At 44.5% G+C, this 24,461-nt stretch overlaps 1 protein-coding gene and 1 long non-coding RNA gene across 2 annotated transcripts in view; one reads left to right on the forward strand and one right to left on the reverse strand.

Moving 5' to 3' along the window:
• Ttll6 (tubulin tyrosine ligase like 6) overlaps positions 1 to 24,461 on the reverse strand; it is a 37,064-nt gene that overhangs the window by 7,544 nt on the left and 5,059 nt on the right. Inside the window, 12 exon segments of the mRNA XM_078042177.1 lie at positions 5,445 to 5,723; positions 6,675 to 6,852; positions 7,757 to 7,945; positions 10,041 to 10,216; positions 11,510 to 11,735; positions 16,087 to 16,172; positions 16,778 to 16,921; positions 17,728 to 17,884; positions 19,388 to 19,518; positions 19,746 to 19,864; positions 21,052 to 21,092; positions 22,004 to 22,219. Coding sequence (XP_077898303.1) covers positions 5,445 to 5,723; positions 6,675 to 6,852; positions 7,757 to 7,945; positions 10,041 to 10,216; positions 11,510 to 11,735; positions 16,087 to 16,172; positions 16,778 to 16,921; positions 17,728 to 17,884; positions 19,388 to 19,518; positions 19,746 to 19,864; positions 21,052 to 21,092; positions 22,004 to 22,219 — 1,942 coding nt within the window.
• On the forward strand, positions 16,004 to 18,483 carry LOC144376060 (uncharacterized). Its single transcript, XR_013436098.1, has 2 exons — positions 16,004 to 16,100; positions 17,867 to 18,483. It is a non-coding gene; the product is annotated as an uncharacterized LOC144376060 (long non-coding RNA).

Raw genomic sequence — 24,461 nt, forward strand, 5'->3', positions numbered from 1 at the left:
ATGCTGGGAAAACTGGAAATCCATATGCAGCAAAATGAAAATAATCCCCTATCTCTCAACATACACAAAACTCAACTCAAAGTGAATCAAGGACCTAGGAATTAAACCAGAGACCCTGTGTCTAATAGAAGAAAAAGTAGGCCCAAGTCTTCATCATGTCAGATTAGGCCCTGACTTCCTTAATAAGACTCCTGTAGCACAAGAAATAAAATCAAGAATCAATAAATGGATGGATTCAAACTAAAAAGCTTCTTCTCAGCAAAATAAACAACCTGGGCTGGGGATATAGCTCAGTTGATAGAGCATTTGTTTTGCATGCACAAGGCCCTGGGTTCAATCACCAGCACCACCAAAAAAATAAAATAAGATAAACAACCAGTGAGGTGAATAGAGAGCCTACAGAATGACAGTAAATTTGTACCACACGCACAGAGCACTAATCTCTAGGATATACAAAGAACTCAAAAATCTTAATACCAAAACCACAAATAACCCAATAAATAAATGGGCCAAGGAACTGAACAGACACTTCTCAGAAGATGATATACAATCAATCAACAAGCATATGAAAAAATGTTCAACATCTCTAGCAATTAAGAGAAATGCAAATCAAAACTACTCTAAGGGGCTGGCTCAGCACATACAAGGCCCTGGGTTCGATCCTCAGCACCACATAAAATAAATAAATAGATAAATAAACAAACAAATAAATAAATAAATAAAGGTATTGTGTCCAACTACAATTACAAAAAATAAATATTAAAAAAAAACTACTCTAAAATTTCATCTCACTCCAATTTCAGAATGGCAGCTATCAAGAATACAAATGACAATAAGTGTTGGCGAGGATGTGGGGGAAAGGCACACATTACTGGTGGGACTGCAAATTGGTGCAGCCAATCTAGAAATGGAGATTCCTTGGAAAACTTGGAATGGAACCATCATTTGACCCAGCTATTTCATTCCTTGGTCTATAGCCAAAGGACTTAAAATCAGCATACTACAATGACGCAGCTACAGCAATGTTTATAGCAGCAAAATTCACAATAGCTAAATTGTGGAGCCAACCTAGATGCCCTTTGGTAGATGAATGGATAAAGAAAATGTGGTATATGTACTCAATGGAATACTACTCCGCATTAAAAGATAATAAAATCATGGCATTTACAGGTAAATGGATGGAGTTGGAGAATATGCTTAGTGAAGTAAGCCAATCCCAAAAAAACAAATGCCAAATGTTTTCTCTGATATGTAGATGCTGATCCATAATGGGGATGGTGGAGGGAGCATGGAAGAAACAGAGGAACTTTGGATAGGGCAAAGGGGAGTAAGGGAAAGAGACGGGGAATGGGGGTGAGAAAGATGGTGGAATGAGATGGACATCATTATCCTAAGTACACGTATGAAGACATGAATGGTATGACTTTACTTTGTGTACTACCAGAGACATGAAAAATTGTGCTCTATATGTGTACTACGAATTGAAATGTATTCTGCTGTCACATATAACAAATTAGAATGAATAATTTTTTAAAACACCACCAAAGAACTTGACTCCTCTTTTTTATTTTATAGTGACCAGCTTAACAAACATATATGAAGCGATGAAGAGATATTTTGTGGGTTTGATATGCATTTCCCTGATGATTAGTGATGTTGAATATGTTTATAGGCCATCTTCTTTACAGAAATGTTCATTCAAGCCCTTTGCTTTTTTTAGGGGTGGGGGTTCTGGGGATAGAACCCAGGGCCTAGCACATGCTCGTCAAGCGCTCTACCACTGATTTGCACCCCTAGCTCATGCCCATTTTTCTTTTTTTTTTTTTTTTTTAAAGAAAGAGTGAGAGAGAGGGGGGAGAGAGAGAGAGAGAGAGAGAGAGAGAGAGAGAGAGAGAGAGAGAATTTTAACATTTATTTATTTTTTCTTAGTTCTCGGCAGACACAACATCTTCGTTTGTATGTGGTGCTGAGGATGGAACCCGGGCCGCACACATGCCAGGCGAGCGTGCTACCGCTTGAGCCACATCCCCAGCCCTCATGCCCATTTTTCAATTCAGCTGTTTTTGTTGTTGAGTTTTATAGTCTGACTGTATGCATATCCCCAAATTCATATCAGAGCCTTCATGAGCCTTATAAATGAGGCCAAGAGAACTAGCTAGCTCTTTCAACCACAGAAGGACACAATGGAAACATGCCTTCTGTTAAAAAAAAAAAAAAAAAAAAAAAAAAAAAAGGCCATTGAAAGACATCAAATCTGCCTGCATCTTGAGCTTTGGGTTTCTCACTTTCCAGAACTCTGAGAAATAAATTTCTTTGTTTATAAGCTACTCAGTCTGATGCGTTTTGTTCCAGCAGCCCAAACAGACTAAGACAAGCTCCTTATCAGATATGTGGTTTGCAAATATTTTCTCCCATTTAATAGGCTACCTTTTCTTTCTGTTGACTGTTGCCTTTGCTGTGCAGAAGGTTTAAGTTCCATGTAGTCTTGTCTAATTTTGCTTTTGTTTCTTTGGGCTTTTGTTGTTGTACCCAAGAAATCATTGCCAAATTCAGAGTTGTAATGCTCCAAAGCATATTCTCTTAAACATGCTTTTCAAACTATGGGTTATAAACCAATTTGTAGATCATGAAATTAATTTAGTGAATTACAATTGGTATGTTTTAAAAGAATAGAATACAACAGAATAGAAAATATCTAATGTGTTACACCATATGTAGTATGGCTAAACATTGTTTTGGAAAGTTTTTTTTTTTCCCCAGTGTGTGTATATGTGATGGGTTATAAAATAAAATAGATTTCTTACTGTGGGTTATGGTTTAAAATTTTGAAAAATATTGAACTACTTTCTACAGCACTTGGACCAAACAAAGTCCCAACACTGCTATCTGTCTATATTCTAGTAGTTACAGTCAAGCCATTACACGGCCCTCAGTGGGCCTCAGTGTAATAAATACAAAGGGACCTGTACTAGAGTGGCAGGGACCACATCATGTGGCAACTTTGTTTCTGCAAAAATAGGAAAGCAACTGCTACATTAAATTAATATTTTTTTAAAGAGAGAGAGAGAGAGAGAGAGAGAGAGAGAATTTTTTAATATTTAATTTTCAGTTTTTGGTGGACACAACATCTTTATTTTATGTGGTGCTGAGGATCGAACCCAGCGCCCCGAGCATGCCAGGGGAGCGCGTTACCGCTTGAGCCATATCCCCAGTCCTTAAATTAATATTTTTATTTGAATTATATTGATGCTATTATTTCAGCTTCCTTCTGTTATTCCAGAAGATCTGTAAGTGCACTCATCCTTTCTAATCCTAGAAGAATTGGTTCTAGGACCCCCTATGGATACAAAAATCCACGTATCCTTAAGTCTCTTACATAAAATGAAATAGTTGGGCACAGTAGCACATGCCTGTAGCCCCAGATACTCAGAAAGCTGAGGAAGAAGGATTGCAAGTTTGAGATGAGCCTGGAAAACTTAGTGAGAACTTGTCTCAAAGTAAAATAAAAAGGGCTGGGGATGTAGCCCAATGGTAAAGTGCCCTTGAGTTTAATCCCCAGTACTGCAAATAAATACATAAACAGAGTCAGGATGTAGCTCAGTAGTAGAGTGCCCCTGGGTTCAATCCCAGAATAGCAATAAATAAATAGAAGTTGAATTTGTATATAACTTACATGCATCCTCCCATATACTTTAAATCATCTCGAGATTACTTATAATACCTAATACAATGGAAATGCTACGTAAATAGTTATTACACTGTACTGTTTAAGAAATAATGACAAGGGGCTAAGGTTGTGGCTCAGCCCCTGGGTTCGAGCCTCAGCACCACATAAAAATAAATAAATAAAATAAAGGTATCATGTCCGACAACAAATAAAAAATAAATATTAAAAAAAGAAATAATGACAAGAAAAAATCTGCATGTTGAGTACAGATGCAATTAAATTTTTTCCTTTTGATTTGCAGTTGGTTCAATCTATGGAAGCAAAACATGTGAATACAGAAAGATGATTGTATAAAAATTTTATTCATAGTTTTTTGCTTGCCTATGTTTATAAAAATAACTTTTTTTGGATGGATCAAGCTGACCCTGAACTCCTAAGCCCAAGCAATCCTCTTGCCTTAACCTCCTGAGTAGCTAGGACTATAGGTGCATGCCATGCCTCATGTGTAAAAATAATTTAAGACTACAATGGGGTATAAGAGTATTTATTTTTTTCAAAAGGTCCTTGTAGCCAGGTATAGTGGTAAATGTCCATAATCCCAGTGACTTGGAAGTTTGAGGCCGGAGGATTGCAAGTTTGAGGCCAGCTTGAGCAATTCAGTGAGACCCTGTCCTAAAAACTAAAAGGACCAGAGATGTAGCTCATCAGCATCACACACACACAAGTGTCCATACATTGATGGAATTTGAGAAACACTGTTTAGGTGGTATACTAAATTGAAAAGTGTCCACAAAACTTCATTTCACCTAGAGCCTCAGAATGTGATCTTATTTGAAAATAGAATCGTTACAGATATAGTTAAGTTAAAATGAGGTCATACTGGATTAGGGGAGCCCTAAATCCAGTGACTGGTGTCCTTAAAGAAGATCAAGTAGAGCCAGATATGGTGATGCATCCCTATAACCCCAGAGACTAAGGAGGCTGAGGCAGGAGAATTCCAAGTTTGAGACCAGCCTCAGCAACTTGGCGAGACCCTGTTTCTAAAAATTAGAAAGGGCTGGGGATGTAGTTCAGTTGTAAAGCATGCCTGGGTTTAATTCCCAGTCCAAAAGAAAAAAAAAATAAAGAAGGCCATGTTTAGATATATAGGAAAAAGACATGTGACAACAGCAGAGAGTTATGCTACCACAAACCAACAATTTCCAGCAAGTAGCTAGGACTATAGGTGCATGCCACACCTCACGTGTAAAAATAATTTAAGCCTACAATAGGAGTATAAGAGTATTTATTTTTTTCAAAAGGTCCATGTATGATGGTGAATGCCCATAAATCCCAGTGACTTGGAAGTTTGAGGCAACTTAGTATACCAACAGAATCTAACAAAGAAGCAACCTCTCTCTTGAGCCTTCAGATGAAACCTATCCTTCAGACATCTTGGTTTCTGCAGGAATAGAGAGAGGTTTTTCTTCTATGAGAAGAAATCATGCAGTTTTAAGCCACCAGGTTTGTAGCAATTTGCCACGGCACCCAAGAAAACTAGTACAGGTGGTAACCTGCTAAGAACAGGAGTACACAGAATGACCCTCCTTTTAAAAGCCATCCAGGCCCATCCTCCCAGCAAATGTGCCATGCCACAATATGGTCTTCACAAGTTGGGAAAACTGAGGCCCAGAGAGAGCCAATGGCTTACTCAAAGGGCCATAACATGTCAGGGGAAAGAAAGGACCAGAAAGCAAAACTTTAAGAGTTTCCTCCTAGAACTTGGCCCTCTACTTACCATGGTACTAGAAAATATGTTCACTTCATTGACTGACTTGGCCATCTTGATTCTGGAATTGGTTTCACAGCACTGTAACCCAGAGGAACTGAGTCTTAACCGCCTCATGTCAGGTACAGATCTGCAGTGTCTTGCAGAGATAGGCTTGCAGGGAGCAGAATCAGTCTTCTTCTTTGCAGCCTCCTGGTCAAGGCTACGACCTGTTTCATTCTTCTTTACATCTTTGACACTTAAGAGCAACTCAGGTGTGCAGGACACTAATGCCAATGGCCGGAAGTACTGGGAAGGAGGAAACCAAACACACAGCCAGTGGGAACTCAGCTCTGGCCACTTCCAGATTCGTCTGCACCCAAGGGTAGGTGCAAAGGAGATAAGGAGAAGGAAAAGCAGTTGGTATCAAAGTCTCTCTAATATGAGGATCTTAGACCTGGGGTTCTGGGACTCCTTAGAGGGCCCATGGATGACTTTAGGGTATCTTTGAGCCACTTGAAACCAGTTTTAAAATAGTGCATTGTATATTTTACCACAAGAGATTCCAGAGCTTTTATCAGATTCTCAACAGATCTGGAACCTTAAAGTTAAAAAAAAAAAAAAAAACCAACTCTGCTCTAATTCTGTCCTTCCAAGTAAGTCTTTAAGATGAAGCAGATGGGCTGACAGTCAACTGAGGTGGACTGAAAAGTCATCTATCCAGTGAGCTAGAAGAAAGCACTAGGCAGAGAAAGCAGAAGCTAGAAACTTAGATCACAGGACAAGAGGGCAGCTACCCACAGCCTGGAGGTTGGGCCACCCCATGCAGACAGCAGGAAGGACCCCGCCATGACCAGTCATCCCTGTTAATGTTCTGAGGATTGTGCCTTCCAGAAGCTCTCCCAGTGGCCCACTGAATTAGGGCATTCCCACCCCAGCTGGAGTTGAGGATGTGGGTCCTGGAACCTGCTCTCCAAATGATATCATGCCCAGTCTCCCAGCACAGCCTGCCTGCTCTTACTTCTAAGGAGACAAAAAGGACAGATGAGTGAGAACCCTCTGCTGCCTGAATGAAGTGATGCTCTGATGGACACTCAGCTCTGGGTGGCTGCCACAGTTCCCTTCCTGTGGCCCAGCCCTCCAAGTAGCCTGTCAGTACGTCTGGGCTCGGAGGAGTGGTCTCCGTGGCAACCCCCGACAGACTGGCCCCAGCCTGGGAAGGGTGCCAGGTATGCACATTCCCCTCCCATCTGGGTTTACTTGTTTGGGGCTGTGGGCGGTGGTCTTGCGTTTCTGTTGTTTTTTCTGCTGGTTCTTGGCGCTCTTGCTCCTTGCTTTCTCGCCGGCTATCTCTGACTCTCCCTGCATCTCCACCTTCTTCTCTTTCATTTGGAAGGATTGCTTCTCCTGTTTCAGTCTCAGCTCCTGGATCAGTTGCCTGCCCATTGAGGAACAAGTGATTGTCACAGAGGTTAGGGACAGGTGGTGAAGGTGGGCATCCTCCTTGGGCAATAGACAAGTTAAAATGGAGAGGCAGAGTGCCCCCACTTCCCTCCCCCAGTGTATCCAGTCTGCACAAGTGATTGAAGGTCAGAAATCAAGGTGGTAAGAAAGAAGTCATCCCTTTAATTATCCAGTGTGGGGAATGGCATCATTTCAAATAGAAATGTTCAGTAAAAAGAGCTATGTTTCTTTCCACCACAACCCCATCTCTTCCCTACTTCCCAATAGACCATCTGCATGCATGGCAGGTGCTGGGAAGAGGATCTGGGTGGGAGACTACAGCCAGGGGCTCCCATTTGGGACCATTTCATGTGATGAGCTCTTTGGCAAATGGATCAGGAGAGTGCTCTAAAGGTGACACAATATAGTGGAAATAATATGGTCTCATGAGTCAGGCGACTGGGAGTTCTAATCCCTCTCCTGATATTATCTTGTTATATGATCTCCTCTCTGATCCAATTTCCCCTTCCATAAAATGAGATAGTTGGTGGGGACTAGACTCAATGGGACAATTCCCTTCCAGCCTTTCAGATTTTATACCTGCATGAATCGATGAAGCAGCTCTGAGGAGGTGTTCATCCTGGAATGGGGTGGGGGTGTCTGTCTCTATGGTCAGTTTCTCTATGGTCAGTCACCTATCTACTTATCTACTTAATACCCCACATTAGGAAATCTTCCAATTTATGGCCCTTGTGAGACCACAGCAAATGTTCCCCAAGCAACTTCAAGGTTGGGAATTGAAGCTCAGGGACTTTCCCTGCCACCCCAGGACAGCTGCCCAGCAGTTTAAGCACAGTCCCCAGAACACACCGCCCACCTCATCCTGGGAGCCTTCCTACCGAGCATACAACTCCCGAGCCCTGGAAGCAGCAGTATTCTGGAAGAGGGAGCAATTGTGCTGGAAAAACTTGTCGTACTTCTCCAAATTCAGAGTGGGATAAATCAGGCGGAACCCGCCACAATTTTCCTTCTCATATTTCTCTGTTTTCTGTAACCGCACTGCTTGGAAACCCTTGGCTTCCTCAATCCTATTGGGATGCAGAACACAGGGATACAGTTTTTTTGGAAGGGACATATCCAAGCTGGATGTCATCTAGGGCCAGAGGGAGGCCTTGCACATAATAGTGGTTAATCAGTATTTGTTAAATAAAAGCAAAAATGTTTCCTGGAAAGGAGATTCTAGCCCTCCTGGGACAACCAGTGTCACAATGCACTAAGAGCTGGTTGGAAGAGCCTTTCTGACAGCTCACCAAATTCTCTCCCCTTACGAGTAAAACCCATTTCCCCCTTGGCTTAGTCTGACCAGGCAGACTGTCGCCACCTTCCCATTCATTACCCTTATTACTCTTCTCTGGAGAATGGCAGCTTGTGTTTTGCTAAATTTGAGGGCTTCTTGGATGAGCTTAATGAGCTTTATGAGCTGTAATGATCTCATTCTTCCTCATAGCCCCTTGGGGAAATGGAGGTCAGGTAGGGAGGCATGATAAGCCCCCTCTACAGAAGGGGAACCAAGAGACACTGAGAGATCCAGGACAGAGTAATGAAGGCAGACAGATGCAGAGGAGACCCTCGGTGTGATGGGTGTGATGGAGTGATGTGGTCTCCTCCTCAAAGAGTTGAGACAGCAGTACAGTGGAAAGGTATCCTGGCACCCAAGCTGGCACACCCACTGGGCTCTGTGTCCAGAGCTGTCACCAGTAAGGTGATCTCATGAAAGTCAGTTCTCCTTCTGGAGTCTTGGTTTCCTCTGCTTCAAGAACAGCACCACACCACACTCCTTCTACCTCCCTCCCTGCAGGGGAGACAGTACACATGAAAGTGCCAGAGAAACACAGTGCCATCTGGACACCAGTACAACACATTGCCCTTGTTCCAGAAGCTCGGTCCCAAAGGATTCGATTGGCTCTTTTTCTGGAAAGGAAAATAGGCAGAGGTGGGACGGAGGGTCCTTAGTGGGATCTGAAAAGCAACCAGGGCACCTCCTTGACCAGGCCCAGTGGTTCTAGTATCATAAGATACTATGCAGAATGAAGGCCCCAGTGACAATGCAAATGATGCCCTTCAGACATTAGCTCCTGCCAACATAGTAACATGGGAAAAGGACTGACAAGCTTTTCATTTTAGTAAAAATAAAATATTGATTTTATTTTTTTTATATTGGTAATTCCTAAATCTTCACATATTAATCAATTCATATCCGTTATATGTAGTTACATGTGTATAACTTAATCTCCTATTTCTAAGAACAAAAATTATCCATAATCCAACTGTTTGAATTACTACATTCTGCAACTAAAAACTCACATTCCAGCCAGGCATGGTGGTGCACACCTGTAATTCCAACAGCACAGAAGGCTGAGGCAGGAAGATCACAAGTTCAAAGCCAGCCTCAGCATTTTAGCAAGGCCCTAAGTAACTTAGTGAGATTCTGTCTCAAAAAAAAAAAATGTGAAAAAGTGCTGGGGATGTGACTCAGTGGTTAAGTACCCCTGGGTTCAAACCCTGGTACCAAAAAAAAAAAAAAAACCCACAAAAAATATCACTTTCTAAATAGGATCATAGTTTGCTAGAAATAATCCACCCCTTTCCCTACCAACTCCAGGCAAGATTCTTCTCTTTTTAAATTTTTCTTTTCTGTCTTTTTTCTTTTTTACTTGCAACCATTGATCCTCACTCCACCTCACAGGCAAAATTTTTGATAGCCTCTAAAAAGTTATGATGCTGGGCACTACACTAAGACTCCATATGAATGATCTTATTCAATTCTCCTAACAGGCTGAGTGTGGTGGTGCCCACCTGTAATCCCAGTTAGTGAGGAAGCTGAGGCAGGAGGATTGCAAGTTTGAGGCCAACCTGAGAAAGTGAGACTCTGTCTCAAAATAAAAAGGGCTGGGGATGTGGCTCAATGGTAGAGTACCCCTGGGTTAAATTCCTAGTACTGGAAAAGAGTAATTATGTGTCACTAGCTCCATTTCACAGAAAGATCACTGAGGCTCACAGAAGTGATGAAAGGCCACATAACTAGCAGGATGTTGAGTCATAACTTTGACCAAGACAACTAGTCTCCCTGAGAGCAGGGAAGTGAGAGAATGAGGGCCCTGGGGCCAGAGGGTGCTGCTGTACCTGACCTCCCGGGAGGGACACTGCTGCAGGAACTGTCCCCGCTTTCTCTCCTCCTCCAAGACTTTCTTTTTGTCACAGCTTTCCAGGTTGATCAGTACCAGGGTGTCATACAGCAGACTGTCTTTCACATCTTTATCCAACCGGGAGTCAGTAGAGAAGCTTGGAGAGTGGTTGACCTGTGAGGGCAAGATGACAGCTGGGGACAGGACCGTCCAGGGTAAAAGTGAGGGGTAAAGCAGATGCTACCTCCAGATGCTGCCAACATCCACCTCAGGGCCCTGGCTGCCCAGACCACCCAGAGGTGACAGTCTGTTCCTGAGACACAGTAAAGAATGCAGAAAGCAGAACTCCCTCTAGGCTAGTCTGTTTCATCTTGGTCCTCTCTCCTCTGGAAGCGTGAGGTGTGCCCCTCTTTGGTTTCCCCCCATCTGGTGTGTGTTCTCTTACATGCAGCGTGTGTGTTACACAGAGCAGAACAGAGGAGGGGTCCGAAGGATTGGCTTGGAGGTAGGAAAAAGAAAGGAGGGACACTTTCTGGAGCCTCATCAGGCTGAGGGGGAGAACAGGTGGGAGGAGAAGGAGAACTTATTCCTGCCCACAGCAAAGTCCATCCTGTTCAGAAGCACTGGGCGACATTGGTAAATTTCCAGCAGTTTTTGAAGGCTTGCTCATGCTGGCTCATTCTGATAGTGGGGTAAGAGCTCTAAGTAGCCATCTCTCTATTTCCCTCACACCTGAGAACAAAGGTGAAGGAAGGCAAATCCCCAGGAATCCAATCTGCAGTTCTGAATTCTCCACGCTAAAGTGTGACTCTGGCATCAGTACCTGGCACTAGCACCTGGGATGTCACCTCACGTATACACTTTGCTCCTCATCATTCATGCTGAATGGACACTTGAGAAGGTTCCCGAGCATCACTCCAACCAGGAAGAGAGATAGCAACTTGGAAAGATTCTCTTCCTCCTCCTACCCGCCCCTATGGAGGCAGGAAACTCACTGAGTGTCTCTGCCACCCGTTCCTAGGGCAGCAGACACCAGTTTGCTCTGTTGGTGCTTAGATCTGAGTCATGCAGATCTGCCGGAAGCCAAGGGAGTCAGCTCCCATCTGATACTGAGCCTCACCCACCCAGCTTTGATGAAGAACACTGCCTTTCTGGAAGAGAACTCTGTTACAAAAGGTAGAATTATCTTTAGAATCACTCTGTGTCTGAGATTAACAGCAAGTCTGTTTGCAAGTCTGGCTGGACCTCAAGAAGACACAAGGAATTCTCTAATTCCCAGCCGTCTACCCCCCTCTGGTGGCCACTTCTCAGCTAAGAGGGAAGCCCCACAGGCAGCAAGCACCTTGAGAGGAAGTGGCAGGGGAAGTTGATTAGAACAATCCAAGTGAGCCAGGAGGGCAGGGTCCCTGCAACTGGCTGACTCTAGTAACAGGGCACAGTTCTCACCCCTCGCCTGAACTTCCCTACCTCCAGCAGCCAGGGTTTGAGTTTGTGGTCCAACAAGATGTCAAAGCCCAGGATTTCAAAGCAGGCACTGTTAAGTGTGTGGCCGGGAAAGCAGGTGTGGTAGTTATGTTTGATGACTGGGTAAGCCGAGATGATTGTCTTGATGATGACATCCTCGATAGCCCTCCATATCTGTCCCACGTTGAAGCCGTGGTTCTCCATGTACGTGTTGAAGGTAGAGAGCTTCCTGGAAGGGAACCACAGGCCACCAGGCAGGGCAGCTGGCCTCTGACCATTCAAGGCCATGGCATGCTGAAAACCAGAAACTTCTAGAGAAGATAAAGCTCTAGAGCTGGTGTGGATGAATACCCAGGACCTAGCATGACCACAAGACTGGATCAGCTTGGGAGGGAGCCTAGAAGACACCTGTGAGCTGGGGAAGGGATGGGATATCTGGGTGGAAAGATTAATGGATGGCAACCAGGTGTGGTGGCACATGCCTATAATCCCAGCACCTCCAGAGGTGCTGAGGCCAGCCTCAGCAACTTAGCAAGACTCTAAGCCACTTAATGAGACCCTATTTCAAAATAAAAAGTTAAAATGGCTAGCGACGTTGGGGTACAATTGGGAGTTCATAACCCACTTCAATCTAATGTATGAAATATGATATGTCAAGAGCTTTGTAATGTTGTGAACAACCAATTAAAAAAAAAAGAAAAGAAAAAAAATGGCTAGCGATGTGGATCAGTGGTTAATGGCCCCTGGGTTCAATCTCCAGTATGGGAGGAAAATGGTTAATGGATGAGAAAAGAAGAAGAAAAAAAAAAAAAAACACCCTACATCATGGTTGTGCTTGCATAGCAATGGTTTCTCTACCTCTGGTGTTATCTACTTGGGGAGTCTTTTAAGAATACTGGTACCTTGGTTCTACCTCAATCATCCGAGGGGACAATGAAAACACAGAAATCTTGTTTCAAGGTTGTCCACAGGGAAGACAATCCCAGAACATTTCCACAGACAAGGTTACCAGTAGTCTCAGGCAAACTGAACTGTTCCTACTTTTGAACAGAGAGCCCCGCGTTCCAGGAAATCTCATTCAGAGGCAGATAAGTATGGCTGTTGACCCAATTGCTGAGGAAATCAAGAACCTCTATACCAGAGACGTCCATGAGGAAATATCTGACGGCTGCTCCAGTTAACTCTGAGCTGGGCAGCACAGAGAAAGGATGAATCTAAGAGACCATAGAGGCAGTGGTGGGGGTGGACACTCAACCTCTCATACATATGTACCTGCATGTCCCCCAGAGAGTCAAAGTGGAAGTGGAAATACAGAAGGAGAAGATGTAAGAGAATGGTGATCTGAGAAGAGAACAGCGAAGACAAGAGACAAGGCTCCCAGGCAGTTCAAAAAGCTCGCTGGAGCCCAACTGAGGTGGTCAGAAAAGGAGGAAGCAGGTCTACCAGCCAATGAGCACCTGCTAAGGGCCTGCTGTGCATGCAAAGCTTGGTGAAATGAGGAGACACAGAGGAACCACCACCTCTGCCATGGGAGGCCTGGGCACCATTTGGGAAATCAACACACATATGAAACAACTAAGGATGCATTTATATAAAGACAGAAAAGGAAAGGTCACTCAACACAGAGACCACCTCCTCTACCTGCCATTGTCAGGGTGCACGTAAGTGGATTTTCCAGATCATTTGAAGTCAATCCTTTCAAGTGGAAAAAGAAAAAGTGTGTTTAATTTGCCTAAATGGGATGTAAATTTTCCTGAAATAGATCATGTACTTCCCTGACTTCTTATAACAGACGTTACAGAACATAACGAAGCCTTCTTTTGATGACTCAGGCCCCATCACAATATACAGTACTGTACAATTTCTTGAGGGCCAGCAATTAGTGAACTCACTTTAACAACAGCTATATGCCAAGCACACAGAAGAGGAAGAGAACTGGTGTCTGCCCCAGAGTGCTGCCAGGTTTGCAGTTCAGTTTCACTCTGAGGAGCACTTTTCTAGCTGAGTTTGCAACCCACTTGGGGGGGACCAACCAAAGGGTTTAACAGTTGGCCTTAGCTGCCAATTTTGGGGCAGGGGAAACAGCATGAGGAGTAGGTTTTCCCAGAAGATGGGGAGGAACTGGGTGCGGTGGTGCACGCCTGTAGTTCCAGCAACTTGGGAGGCTGAGGCAAGAGGATTGCAAGTTTGAAGCCTGTCTCAAAATACAAATAAAAAGAGCTTGGATGTGGGTCAATGGTAGAGACCCCTGGGTTCCCCGAAAGAAAGAAAGAAAGAAAGAAAGAAAGAAAGAAAGAAAGAAAGAAAGAAAGAAAGAAAGAAAGAAAGAAAGAAAGAAAGAAGGGAGGGAGGGAGGGAGGGAGGAAGGAAAGAGAGAGACAGACAGAGGAGGAGGAAAGGAAAGGAAGGGAAGGAGGAAGGGAGGCAGGAAGGGAGGGAGGGAGGGAGGCAAGAAGGGAGGGAGGGAGGAAGAGAGAAAGACAAGATGAAAGAAGGAAAGAAAGAAATGGAAAAAAGGAAGGAAGGAAGGAAGATAGATGGATAGAAGATGGGAAGGAGGAACAGGAAGAAAAAAAGCAAAAAAATAGGGGAGAAAGAAAGAACTCCTCTACCTGGCCAAATGGAAAGCACACCAAAGACCAGGACATGCTGTGGTTTGTGTCCCCCAAAAGTTCACGTGCCGTAAATTTGCCCCCAGTGCAGCAGTTTGAGAAGCAGGGCCTTGAGAGGTGATTGGATCATGAGGGTTCTGTCCTCGAGAATGGATTAATCCATCAATTATTACGGGAGTGGCTCTGTTATGAAACAAGCTGTCTCTGACACACTTGTTGAGAAGATGGGCTGCCAGCAGACAGAGGCTGAGCCAAGAGAGGGCACAGCCCCCAGGCCACGGGGGCAGAAGACTGCTCCACAGAGAGGGCACACAGAGAAGAGCGGAGCGAGAGAGAGGTGAAGAGAAGGAAGAGGAGGGAGGGGGGGAAGCTAGGGCAGCAGAAGAATATTTGAGGGTTGCAGGTATAGCTCAGTGGGTAGAGCGCTTGCCGAGTATGCATGAGGTCCTGGGTTCCATCCCAGCACCAATAAATAAATGAAAGAAAGGAAAAAAGAGAATAATACTGGAAATCTTTACACCCTTGCTTTAGTTTTGTGCCCAACAACACCGCCTCCATCATGGCCTGAGGGCCTGAGGCCTGTTATTGGGATATCAATTCTCATAAAAGGGAAATGAGGGCCCTGAGACCAAGGGAAAACAACAGTAACTGGAGCACTGTACTGCCAGCAAGTCATCTGAGTCTCACAGAGGCCCCACGAGGTGGGCAGGAGAGGACAGGTTTTCTCATGGCCCTCATCTTACAGAAATGGAGGCTCAGAGAGATGAAGGACCTTGTCCAAGCTTTCTCAGCTGGCAAGCAGCAGAGCAGGGATGAGAAGCCAGGCCCCCCTGAGCGTTGACGTTCCACATGCACCACTGGCACCCAAAGTTTGGGTGGGGACACAGGCAATACAGAGGGGCTGACGTCCTCTGAAAAGGGGGAGGCTACCTCCTCCCAGCCTGACACATCCCCTCCAGCAGGCATAACCTAGAGATTTTCTGTGTGCTGAGATGCCACACATTTCTCTGCTGCTCTGACACCAAATGGATTCCCTTTTCCTCAGTCCCTTGAGACCTGGTTCAGTAGGAAGAGGGTGAGCCTCAGAACATGACAGGCCCAGCTTCTTGGCCCATGCTAGCAGTCAGAGCTGGGTGACCTTGGGCAACTTAACCCTGCAGAGATTCAGTTTCCTCATCTATAAAATGGAGATGGCACCTAATTCATGGCTCTCTACCTACAAAAAGCAGATGATAATGGCTTTGCCATTGTATTGTGGTGAAAATTCAAGAACGAAAACTGCACACAGGTGCCAGGCACAGCACCTCTGAGGCCACCAGAAGTACCAGAACACTGTACTGCCAATAAGTCTCACAGGGGCCCTATGAGACTGCCTGGCCCTCTGTCTGGCCAAACTAGGTCCCTCAGTCTTCCTTTTTCTTAAAACTCAAGTGAGAGCTATTTGGACTCAAACTCAAACACAAATGGAAAAGCTGCTCATCATGAGACTCATAAATTCCTTTCGTGTCCCCCCTTCTGGGGAATCTTAAGGGCCAGCTAGCCACACGTCATGTGGCACCAGGGCATCCTCATGACATATAGCTTGAGAATCTCTAATGGAGCAACACCCCAGGGAACCACAGACCAAGAAACCACAGCCTGGCAAGTCCTTCTCAAATGGCAGACTTGCGATCAATAAATGTCTGTTGATTTGGAAATGTCAGAAGGGCAACTGTAACAAGGCTATGTTTTGGTGTGTGTATGTATTCTGCTGGGGAAACGGTTCGTGTTTATCTCTCCTCCTCCCAGCCTCCTAGGGTTTACGATGTGGCCTCCTTTTAATGATTAACAGTCCAGAGAGCTGAGATGAGTTCTGGATTGAGAGGCAAAGTCTCTTCTGAGGCCACGTGACCCAAGATGGAAACACTGACGGAGACTGACAGGGTTTGGGTAGAATCCTGGAAAGAAGAGTAAAAACTGCTCTTTTACCTCTTGCTGCCACAGTAAGCATCTTGAATGAAGTTGGAACTGTGCTTATTAATGGAATAATTAGTCAGGTGCATGCAAATATCATCCTGGGAAAAGAGAACATAAGATGTGGGGTCAGGCCTCCTACATTCTCTCTGTGCCCTCCCATGGCCCCTGGGGATTAACTCCATGGAAAAGAAAGGGAAGTCTTAAGATGTACTTAAACTGGCAAAATTAAGGCAATAAAAAGGGGAATCTTAGAGCCTAGACAACTTAACCCTGTATAAGCTGGAGTATAAGAAACTCCAGCTCCTCCTGAGAGTGAGCGCTGCCTTGCCTGAGGGAAACTTCAGGAGTCCTAGGGGACTTAGAGTTGGGAGATGGCAGGATAGCTCTCCTGAGCACAGTGGACCTGGTGTTGGAGTCAGGCAGACTTGGCCACAAGTCCCAGACTCACCTCTTGCTAGCTGTGTGACCTTGGACAAGTCCCTTCTACTCTCTGGGTTTTAATCTCCCTCTCTGTAAAAGGGAATAATAACTCCTATGTCTGAGGGTTCCTGGGAGGGCTCAGACTAAAGAATATATGCAACCTGGCACATAGGTAGTGCTCAACAAATGACAGCCAGATCCATGATGCCTCGAGGAAGGGTATTAAGCAGGACTTTTTATCATGCTAAGGAGGAGGGGGAGGTATCATGTCCCCTCAGCTCACCAGGTTGTCTGTGCAGGGGTAAGAGTAAGAAGTGGTAGCAAAGCGGACCAGTCCTTCTTTGTACACAAAAATCCTGAGAGGGTCACATGATGTCACCAGCACATAAATCCGTAGGTCAAACTTGAACCCATCAATAATAAAGGGCTGGGAGGAGAAGAGAGAAGTCAAACAAGCAGCAGAGGAGAAGCTCATACAAAAATCACCAGCCCCCATCTTGTTTTCATGGATGGAATCAGTCCAACACTGTCTAGTGTTGCCAAGTGAAGGCTTGGCCAGGCCTGGGGAGCAGGATAAGGAGAACTTGGGTTCTGTGACTTGACTTGTGACCTTGAAGAGGTCACCAAACCACACTGTGCCTTGGTTTCCTGATCTCTTCATTGGCACAAACAACTACCACCAAGAGATATCTTGGCAACTAAATAAAGTAACAGTAAAAGTCCTTTGATGAAAGGACATATGGTCCTCATCCAGGGCTGCGTTATACTTGTGGTTCTGTAAGAGATTTCCTGCAAACAGTAATCCTGGTCATTTTGCCTTGGGTGGGAGGTGCAGTGCTTCTCCCTCTTCTCACACTTCTAGAAGGTTCCCTCCCTGCAGCAGGTTATACTGTGACCTGTGGCACTCAGGGAGGAAATCTGTTTACCATGAATCCCTCCAGGATGATTCCCTTCTCCCAAATAAGGTAGGGTATCCACAAACTAAGGTGTTCTCCCAGCTCTCATCTATTTGAGCAAAGGGGCTAGCCTGGTGAGGTCAGACCAACAGGCAAGTGTACATGGCAGCACCTCTGCTCAGGAAATTTGGTCTGACAAAGGCCAAGGCAGGAGACAGTCTCAGCTGCATCCCTACTTCCACCCCCCCCCCCATTGACTCATTTCACATTGTATCCAGTGCAGCTAGATCCCGAGGCTGCTATGGGCAATAAATAAATAATCACAATAAAGAAGTACCCTTGAAATATAGAGCTGACAGATCATATCCTCCTCTGGTTTGATTTCTTTCACAGTGCGGGTGATGAATATACCTCTCCCTTGGCAACCCGAGTCCGGCTTACAAATGTATGTCTTATTTTTTCTTGACCTGCTATAGGTCTGCAAATCTCCCCAGCTACCAGACAGGGAAGGAACAAGATACACCATTAGCTGGAGAGCAATGAAAAGGAAGACCAGTTCCATATGAAAAAACAAACCAACAAAAAAAAACAGAAGAGTAAAGGTATCTGAAGTACAAAGTCCTGGCATTGATAGACAGAGGCCCAGAGGCCAGCAACAAGAGAGATAATAGAACTGATGAAGTGGAGAGTGTGTGTGGGCTTCGGAGGGAATTCAGGCCTAGATTCAAGCCCAAGCAACACCACCCACCAGCTGTGTACCCTGTGCAAGGACATGACCTCTCGGAGTCTACATTTCATCATCTAGGAAATGTGGATAATGAAACCCACCTCATGCAGTGATTAGTTAAGATGACATAATGCAGCAAAGTGATGATCTGTGCTACCCACCCCACGAAGGTGGCCATGACCCAGGCAGTTTGGCATTCTGGATTTACAGATAGGAGATTTGGAGTTCTTGGTCTGGCTCAAGCCCTGACAAGTGATGTGACATTGAATCAATAGGTCTGTTACCCTCTCTGGGCTTCAGTGTTTCATCTGTGATGCCGCCACCCCAGCCAGAGGATGGGAGGGCAAATAAAACCTTTAAATGTGCTTTTAAGACAGTATATGCAGAAGAAAGAAACTAAATTAATGGATTATATATAACAGTCTTGCTATATTTCTTGTTTTGCATCTTAACTCAAAAGAACCTTGTGGATTCTTGGGAAAATCATTTAGCCACAATGTTCCTCAGTGGCCATGAAATCTGGAGGCTCCTGTTAATTGGACAGTGCACACATTTCCTCCTAAGTTGCTGTTAAGCCTTGGAAATTGTTCCAGACTAAGGAAAGGCTGGGAGCTCCTGGTTTAAGGAAGTCTTGGGAGGAGAAGGGAAGGTGGGATTCCTCTTCTGCCCTTGCCATGTGAGTGTAAAAACAGACGGTGGCCTGTCACACTACCCCTGCCTTGTCTCAACCACCAGATTATACCCCTGTTTGTGCTCATGCCATCCCAAGTTTCTCCAGAGCATTTTGCCTATCAGTAATGGAGGTCCAGCTTTGAAATGGATAAAACGAGAGCAAAAAGGGAAAGGGCTGCCCGCCCAGCCGGGCACTACATGAGACAGAGGCCAGGCAGTCCTCCCTGCTCCTACCCTGGGTGCTAATCACACCACAACCCCACTATCTCCAGAGGAGTTCCTGGTCCTAAAAAATTCAGAAACAGAACAGTTAAATGGTTGGAAGGAGTTCAAGATCAACATCCTTCAGGGTCAGAACAAACTCTCATCCAACTACAGGTACAGGCTCCAAGGCACCCGGCCCTTAATTGTCATCTCATTTTATAGGCAGAGCCCTGTGTGTTCTCAACCTTGGACACACCCTTTATCCTTTCTCTTCCTGGACAGTATATAGAGAGATGGGAGATCTTATGGGAAGGGAAAGTAGCAACCAGGGAATCAGGGCAGGAGGGAAATGTAAATAGGGGTGGGGAAGAGAAGGAAATCTGGGCTCACTCACTCAGCAGGAAGACACCAGGTCCTAGGGAAAAAGTGGAAATCTTTAGGGAACATCTTTAACATGCGGCTCATATTCCTGGCCAGCAAGTCCTTGCGGCAGATTTCACTCATCCCAGGGAAGTGATTGATCTTCTACGAGGGAAGCAGTAATTCATGATCAATGGGGGGACATGGGAGCACTTTGAGATCCCCTCAAGAGTCAGTGATTAAAAATAGGGGCCCTGGATGGGGCTATAGCTCAGTTGGTAGAGTGCCTGCTTCTCGCATGCACAAGGCCCTGGGTTCAATCCCCAGCACCACAAAAAGGGGGTTGGGGGGGGAGTACTGGGCAGATGTCACACTTAAATTGAGGAAAATACCTGGTAGCTCTTCATGTCCATCACCCTCTCCAGTGATACCGAGTAGTCTGTCCAGTACAGAGTCCAGTCATCGTTGTCACCTCCCTCTCGAAGGCCATACTGTTGGGCCACCCTACGCACTGCAATGGAATTGAAAAAAGAAATGTCCTGTTCGCCCAGGAAGCAAAGAAGGAGCAAAGAATGGGGAGGTTCCTTTTTTAGGTAGTTCCAGGCCCAAGTACTGGAACAAGAGACCCAGCTCCTTAGGACTGTAAGCCATCTTTCCCTGTCTGGATGTACCACTACCAAGAAAGGAACATGGAGAGTTGGAAGCTGTTGAAGAACACAGCCAGTATGCAGTGGGTGCCACAGAAGGTTATCTGGGGTGAATGTTTGACCCGCCTTGGCTTCCCCTTGCCAGGAAGCAAGCCTCTGGCTTTCTCCTAAACACCAAGCCCTGAATGTTCGGAGAATACAAACTGATCCTTAACACTAAGCAGAGCTAAGCTTAACTAGTGAGGTAAATTGGCAGGAAAAAAAAATTTAGACAATGTATTTCAAAACCATATATACCACTATCACATCTTTCTTTCCTGCCTCTGTTAGTATTAATAGCTAAAAGCTGATTTCAACACAGGCCAGATGCCTTCCTTCCTAGGCCTAAGAAGGAAGGAGGACCTGCAGTAACCAGGAGAGGACAAGAGCAGCCCAGGACATTAGAATTTGAACTCAAACACAAAGGCAACAACACTGTGCTCTGTAGTACAAAGCAAGTCTGTAGACCAGGGTTAGCCTCAGATTGCTGGATTGTGACATATGTTCTAAAACAGGGCCATCAACTGCAGCAACAGCTGCCTCTTCTACAATGAGATCCTCAGTCACTATATATATTTGCACCAGGGATTGAACTCAGGGGCTCAGGGGTACTTGACCACTGAGCCACATCTCCAGCCCTATTTTGTAGACAGGGTCTCACTGAGTTGTTTAGTGCCTTGATTTTCCTGAGGCTGGCTTTGAACTTGTGATCCTCCTGCCTCAGCCTCCTGAGCCAATGGGAATACAGGCGTGCACCACAGCACCCAGCCCCAGTCACTGTAAGCATTACAGATAGCTGAAGGACATGCCACTGGGATCAAAACCCATGATTCTTGGAATGAGATTCCCAACTCTCTCAAATAGTCTGTGGAGCCAGAGGAACCAAGGAAGAGGTTTGAAGACACCCCTTTTTCTCCTCAAGAATTCTCTCAACATCAAGAGTGACTCTTCCCAACGACACAGGGGGAAGTGGTAGGTCCTTGTCCCCGATCCCTTGCATTGAAATGCTCACCGCTCTCATACCGGCAGCTGGATAGATTAATCACCAATCATCTGGAAAAAAGAAAAAGGAAAGCACAAGACAGAGACAGACTGCACCCAGAAACATCTTGTCCCAGGTGGAGCTGCATGAAGCCTAAGCTATCACACTAAGCCTGATTCAACCATTCCCATCACTGAGGACACGAATGGGTACAGACTGGCAGAAAGCATGGAATCAGTACTGTTACCCTGTCCATGGGGTATAGAGTCTATATTGCAATTATAGCTAATTTAGCATACAGCTTCATATTAACATCATTTTCTTAGTCCTTTTACTCCAGTAGTCCATCGGGAACAGGAATTTAAAATATTTTTGGCCAAAATACTTGCTTCTCTCTTCTTCTGCACAGTAAGGGAAGCTGTCAGTGAGAAAGCAGACAAGCTTTCAGACACTAATCAGTCTGAATGGAGCAAGACCTGGCAAAATATTAAACAAGAACTGGAATCCACAAGGTAAAGTCAGATCCTAATACAATAGCATGGTTCTATATTTAAAGTGTATTAAATTCTCAGAACAAATACGCACTTTTAAAAAATACCTTTTTTAAATTTTTATTTTATGTGGGGCTGAGGATCAAAGCTCACATGTGCAAGGCAAGCATTCTACCACTGAGCCACAACCCCAGCCCTAAATAAGCCCTTTCTTATACTTATGCAAGAAAATTCTCTCTCTTCACTCATTTTTTGAAAGGCACTCTAAACATAAATAGAATAAAAATTAGGACAAGGTGCAGTTTTACACATGATTATTCGATTCTATAAAACAGACCATCAAAAGAGCCTTCTTTTTATGCGAACTGAAAAGCAGAGTGGGTTTGACAACTTTAGCCCACAATTTTCCTTTACTGTATCAAGCCTCCTTCCCTCCAGGTCCTTCCTGTTCTTATCAACATGGAGCCCCATTCCCAATTTCCAATCCTAACCTTTTTTTCTTCCTCTTCTTCTTGCTTTGCTGACAGGCCTCCTGAAACCCCTTTTGTGTGTTCTCTCTCACAAAAGCCAGGGTGATGATTTCTTTTAGATCTTCTATGGAACAATTCTCCCTCTCTTTGGAGTCTGCTCTTTTTTTACCTTCAGAAGTCAGGCACTGTGGCATCTTCCTGACTTGGAAGGAGGCTCTGGGGAAATACCAGCTACCCCTGGAGAAAGAGCAAAAGGAATGGTACTTACACAGACCCACCTGCAGGGGGACCCCCTCCCCTGCGCATGTGGGTAGTGAACTGGAGTTCCAAGACAAGGCAACAGGTTGTATAAAATGCCAACCCACCTCCCCAGTTAGTGCAAGCTCTGAGAAGGAGCTCATTTCACCTTTTGCCATTGACTATGTCCTTGGGGACTTAACCCAGCCAACCCTGTCCTTGGTTTTTGCCTCCTAGGGTTTTCCAGAGCAGGCTGAGATGCTGTGCATGACACTACTTGGTAAACAATCTTATTATTAAAGTGAGTAAGTGTCTAGAGACAGCTTCAGAACCAAGCCTGAAGCCTTCCTAGCTGAGGGAGCTTGTCCCCTAGGGTGCAGTGGAGGTGCATTTAAGCCTTTTAACTCTTTCAGTATTACATCCAACTCCCCACATAGTAATCTTCAGGCCTGAAAATAAATGCAATGATCATTCATGGAGTACAGTGCTGATTTGTAGCAGACTGTAAGATTCAAGTCCAGGGTCAAATGCAGACCTTCAAGTATGCCCACCACAGAAAAGTCTATAACAACTGCCTTACCATCCACTCCAAATTAAAAATAACACCAAATCAAACAACACATACAAGGAAGTACAGCAAAGTTCTCATCCTCCTGATCCCCATGAGACATCTTCGATGCTTGCTTGAATTTTTAAATATCAAAAAAAAATTTTTTAAGAAAGAGAGAGAGTGAGAGAGAAAGAGAATTTTTTAATATTTATTTTTTAGTTTTCGGCGGACACAACGTCTTTGTTGGTATGTGGTGCTGAGGATCGAACCCTGACCGCACGCATGCCAGGAGAGCATGCTACCGCTTGAGCCACATCCTCAGCCCTAAATATCAAAATTTTAAAAGTGAACTTTAATGTTCCTGCTTCAATACTCTTTAGGAATGTGTTTAGTTCACTTTTGGGTAACCCAGATATGCCAGGCCCAATTAATGCAAATTCTCTTACATCCAAGGCTCCTGTGGCCATAAGGCTCCTTTTCTAGTGCTCTCCCTTCCTCTCTTTACCTCCTAAAATCCTACCAAGCTCCTTACCATTTTAGTTCCTGTCCTTTGATACCCATAGTTATTTTGCTATTTTCTATCTTTTCCTCTTACACACTCTAATTATTATTGAAAATACATTTCAGGATACTTTAAAAACGGGGAAGGGTAGGCTGGGATGTAGTTCAGTAGTAGAGGGCTTGCTTAGCATGCTGAAGGCCCTGGGTTCACTGCAAACATTCTTAGAAATGGGGCAGAGCAGCTTTGACTCATCTGTGCCTTCTTTTATTCTTAATTTTCAAGCACAATTATTGTAGTCAATTTTGTATCTGCTTTTTGCTCACATAAAATCATACTGTAAACATCCTTTAAGTGGTGGCAAAGTTTGCAGGTTCCTAGTTTTTAATGGCTGTGCAATATTCCACAGAAGGAATGTGCCCATATTTAACTAACCATTGTCTTGTTGTTGGAAATGTTAAGTTGCTTCCAATTTTTAATCTTATGTAAATAACTCTAAAATACACATTTTCAAAATGGGCTTGGTGGTACGAATCTGTAGTCCCAACTATTGGGGATGATAAGGGAGGAGGATTGCTTGAGCTCAGGAGTTTAAGACCAGCCTGGGCAAAATAGTAAGATGCCAGAGGAAAAATAATACCAACAACCCCCTCATACTTTTAGAGAGGGTCTTTTACTTTTTTGGGATTATTTTCTTTAATTAATAACTGGAGATTATAGTCCTAATTATAGGAAAATTGTGTAGCTTCTAGTATACATATTTTTTTTTCTTTTTTACCTTGTTGTTTCCCAGGGGGGTTTCAACAATTTTTACTAACTACTACTTGCAACATGCAATTATAGCAGGCTCACCAGAGGTACACAATCTCTCAGGAATCACCTCCCCTCTGCATTTAAACTTGCTAATTCTAGCCAACTCTTATACCCTACAGCCATGTCTTCAACATTATACCCTTCTACCTCTCTCTGCCCTTTTCCCAAAGCTAATTTGGTGTCAGGGTGGGAGCTCTCACTAGGAAGGCTATCCTTGAATAATTTAACAATAAACCCTAATGTGGGATAGTTCTTTGGGCTTTGCAAACAATTTTCATATACATACTCTCATTGAATGCTTATAATCACCCTTGGGAGAAAGATAGGCAGAATTATTACATAGACCAAGGATTGCCACTTATTTTCTGTCTCTCATTATC

This window comes from Ictidomys tridecemlineatus, chromosome 3 (genome assembly GCF_052094955.1).
Source record: "Ictidomys tridecemlineatus isolate mIctTri1 chromosome 3, mIctTri1.hap1, whole genome shotgun sequence".
In the NCBI taxonomy this organism is placed as follows: domain Eukaryota; kingdom Metazoa; phylum Chordata; class Mammalia; order Rodentia; family Sciuridae; genus Ictidomys; species Ictidomys tridecemlineatus.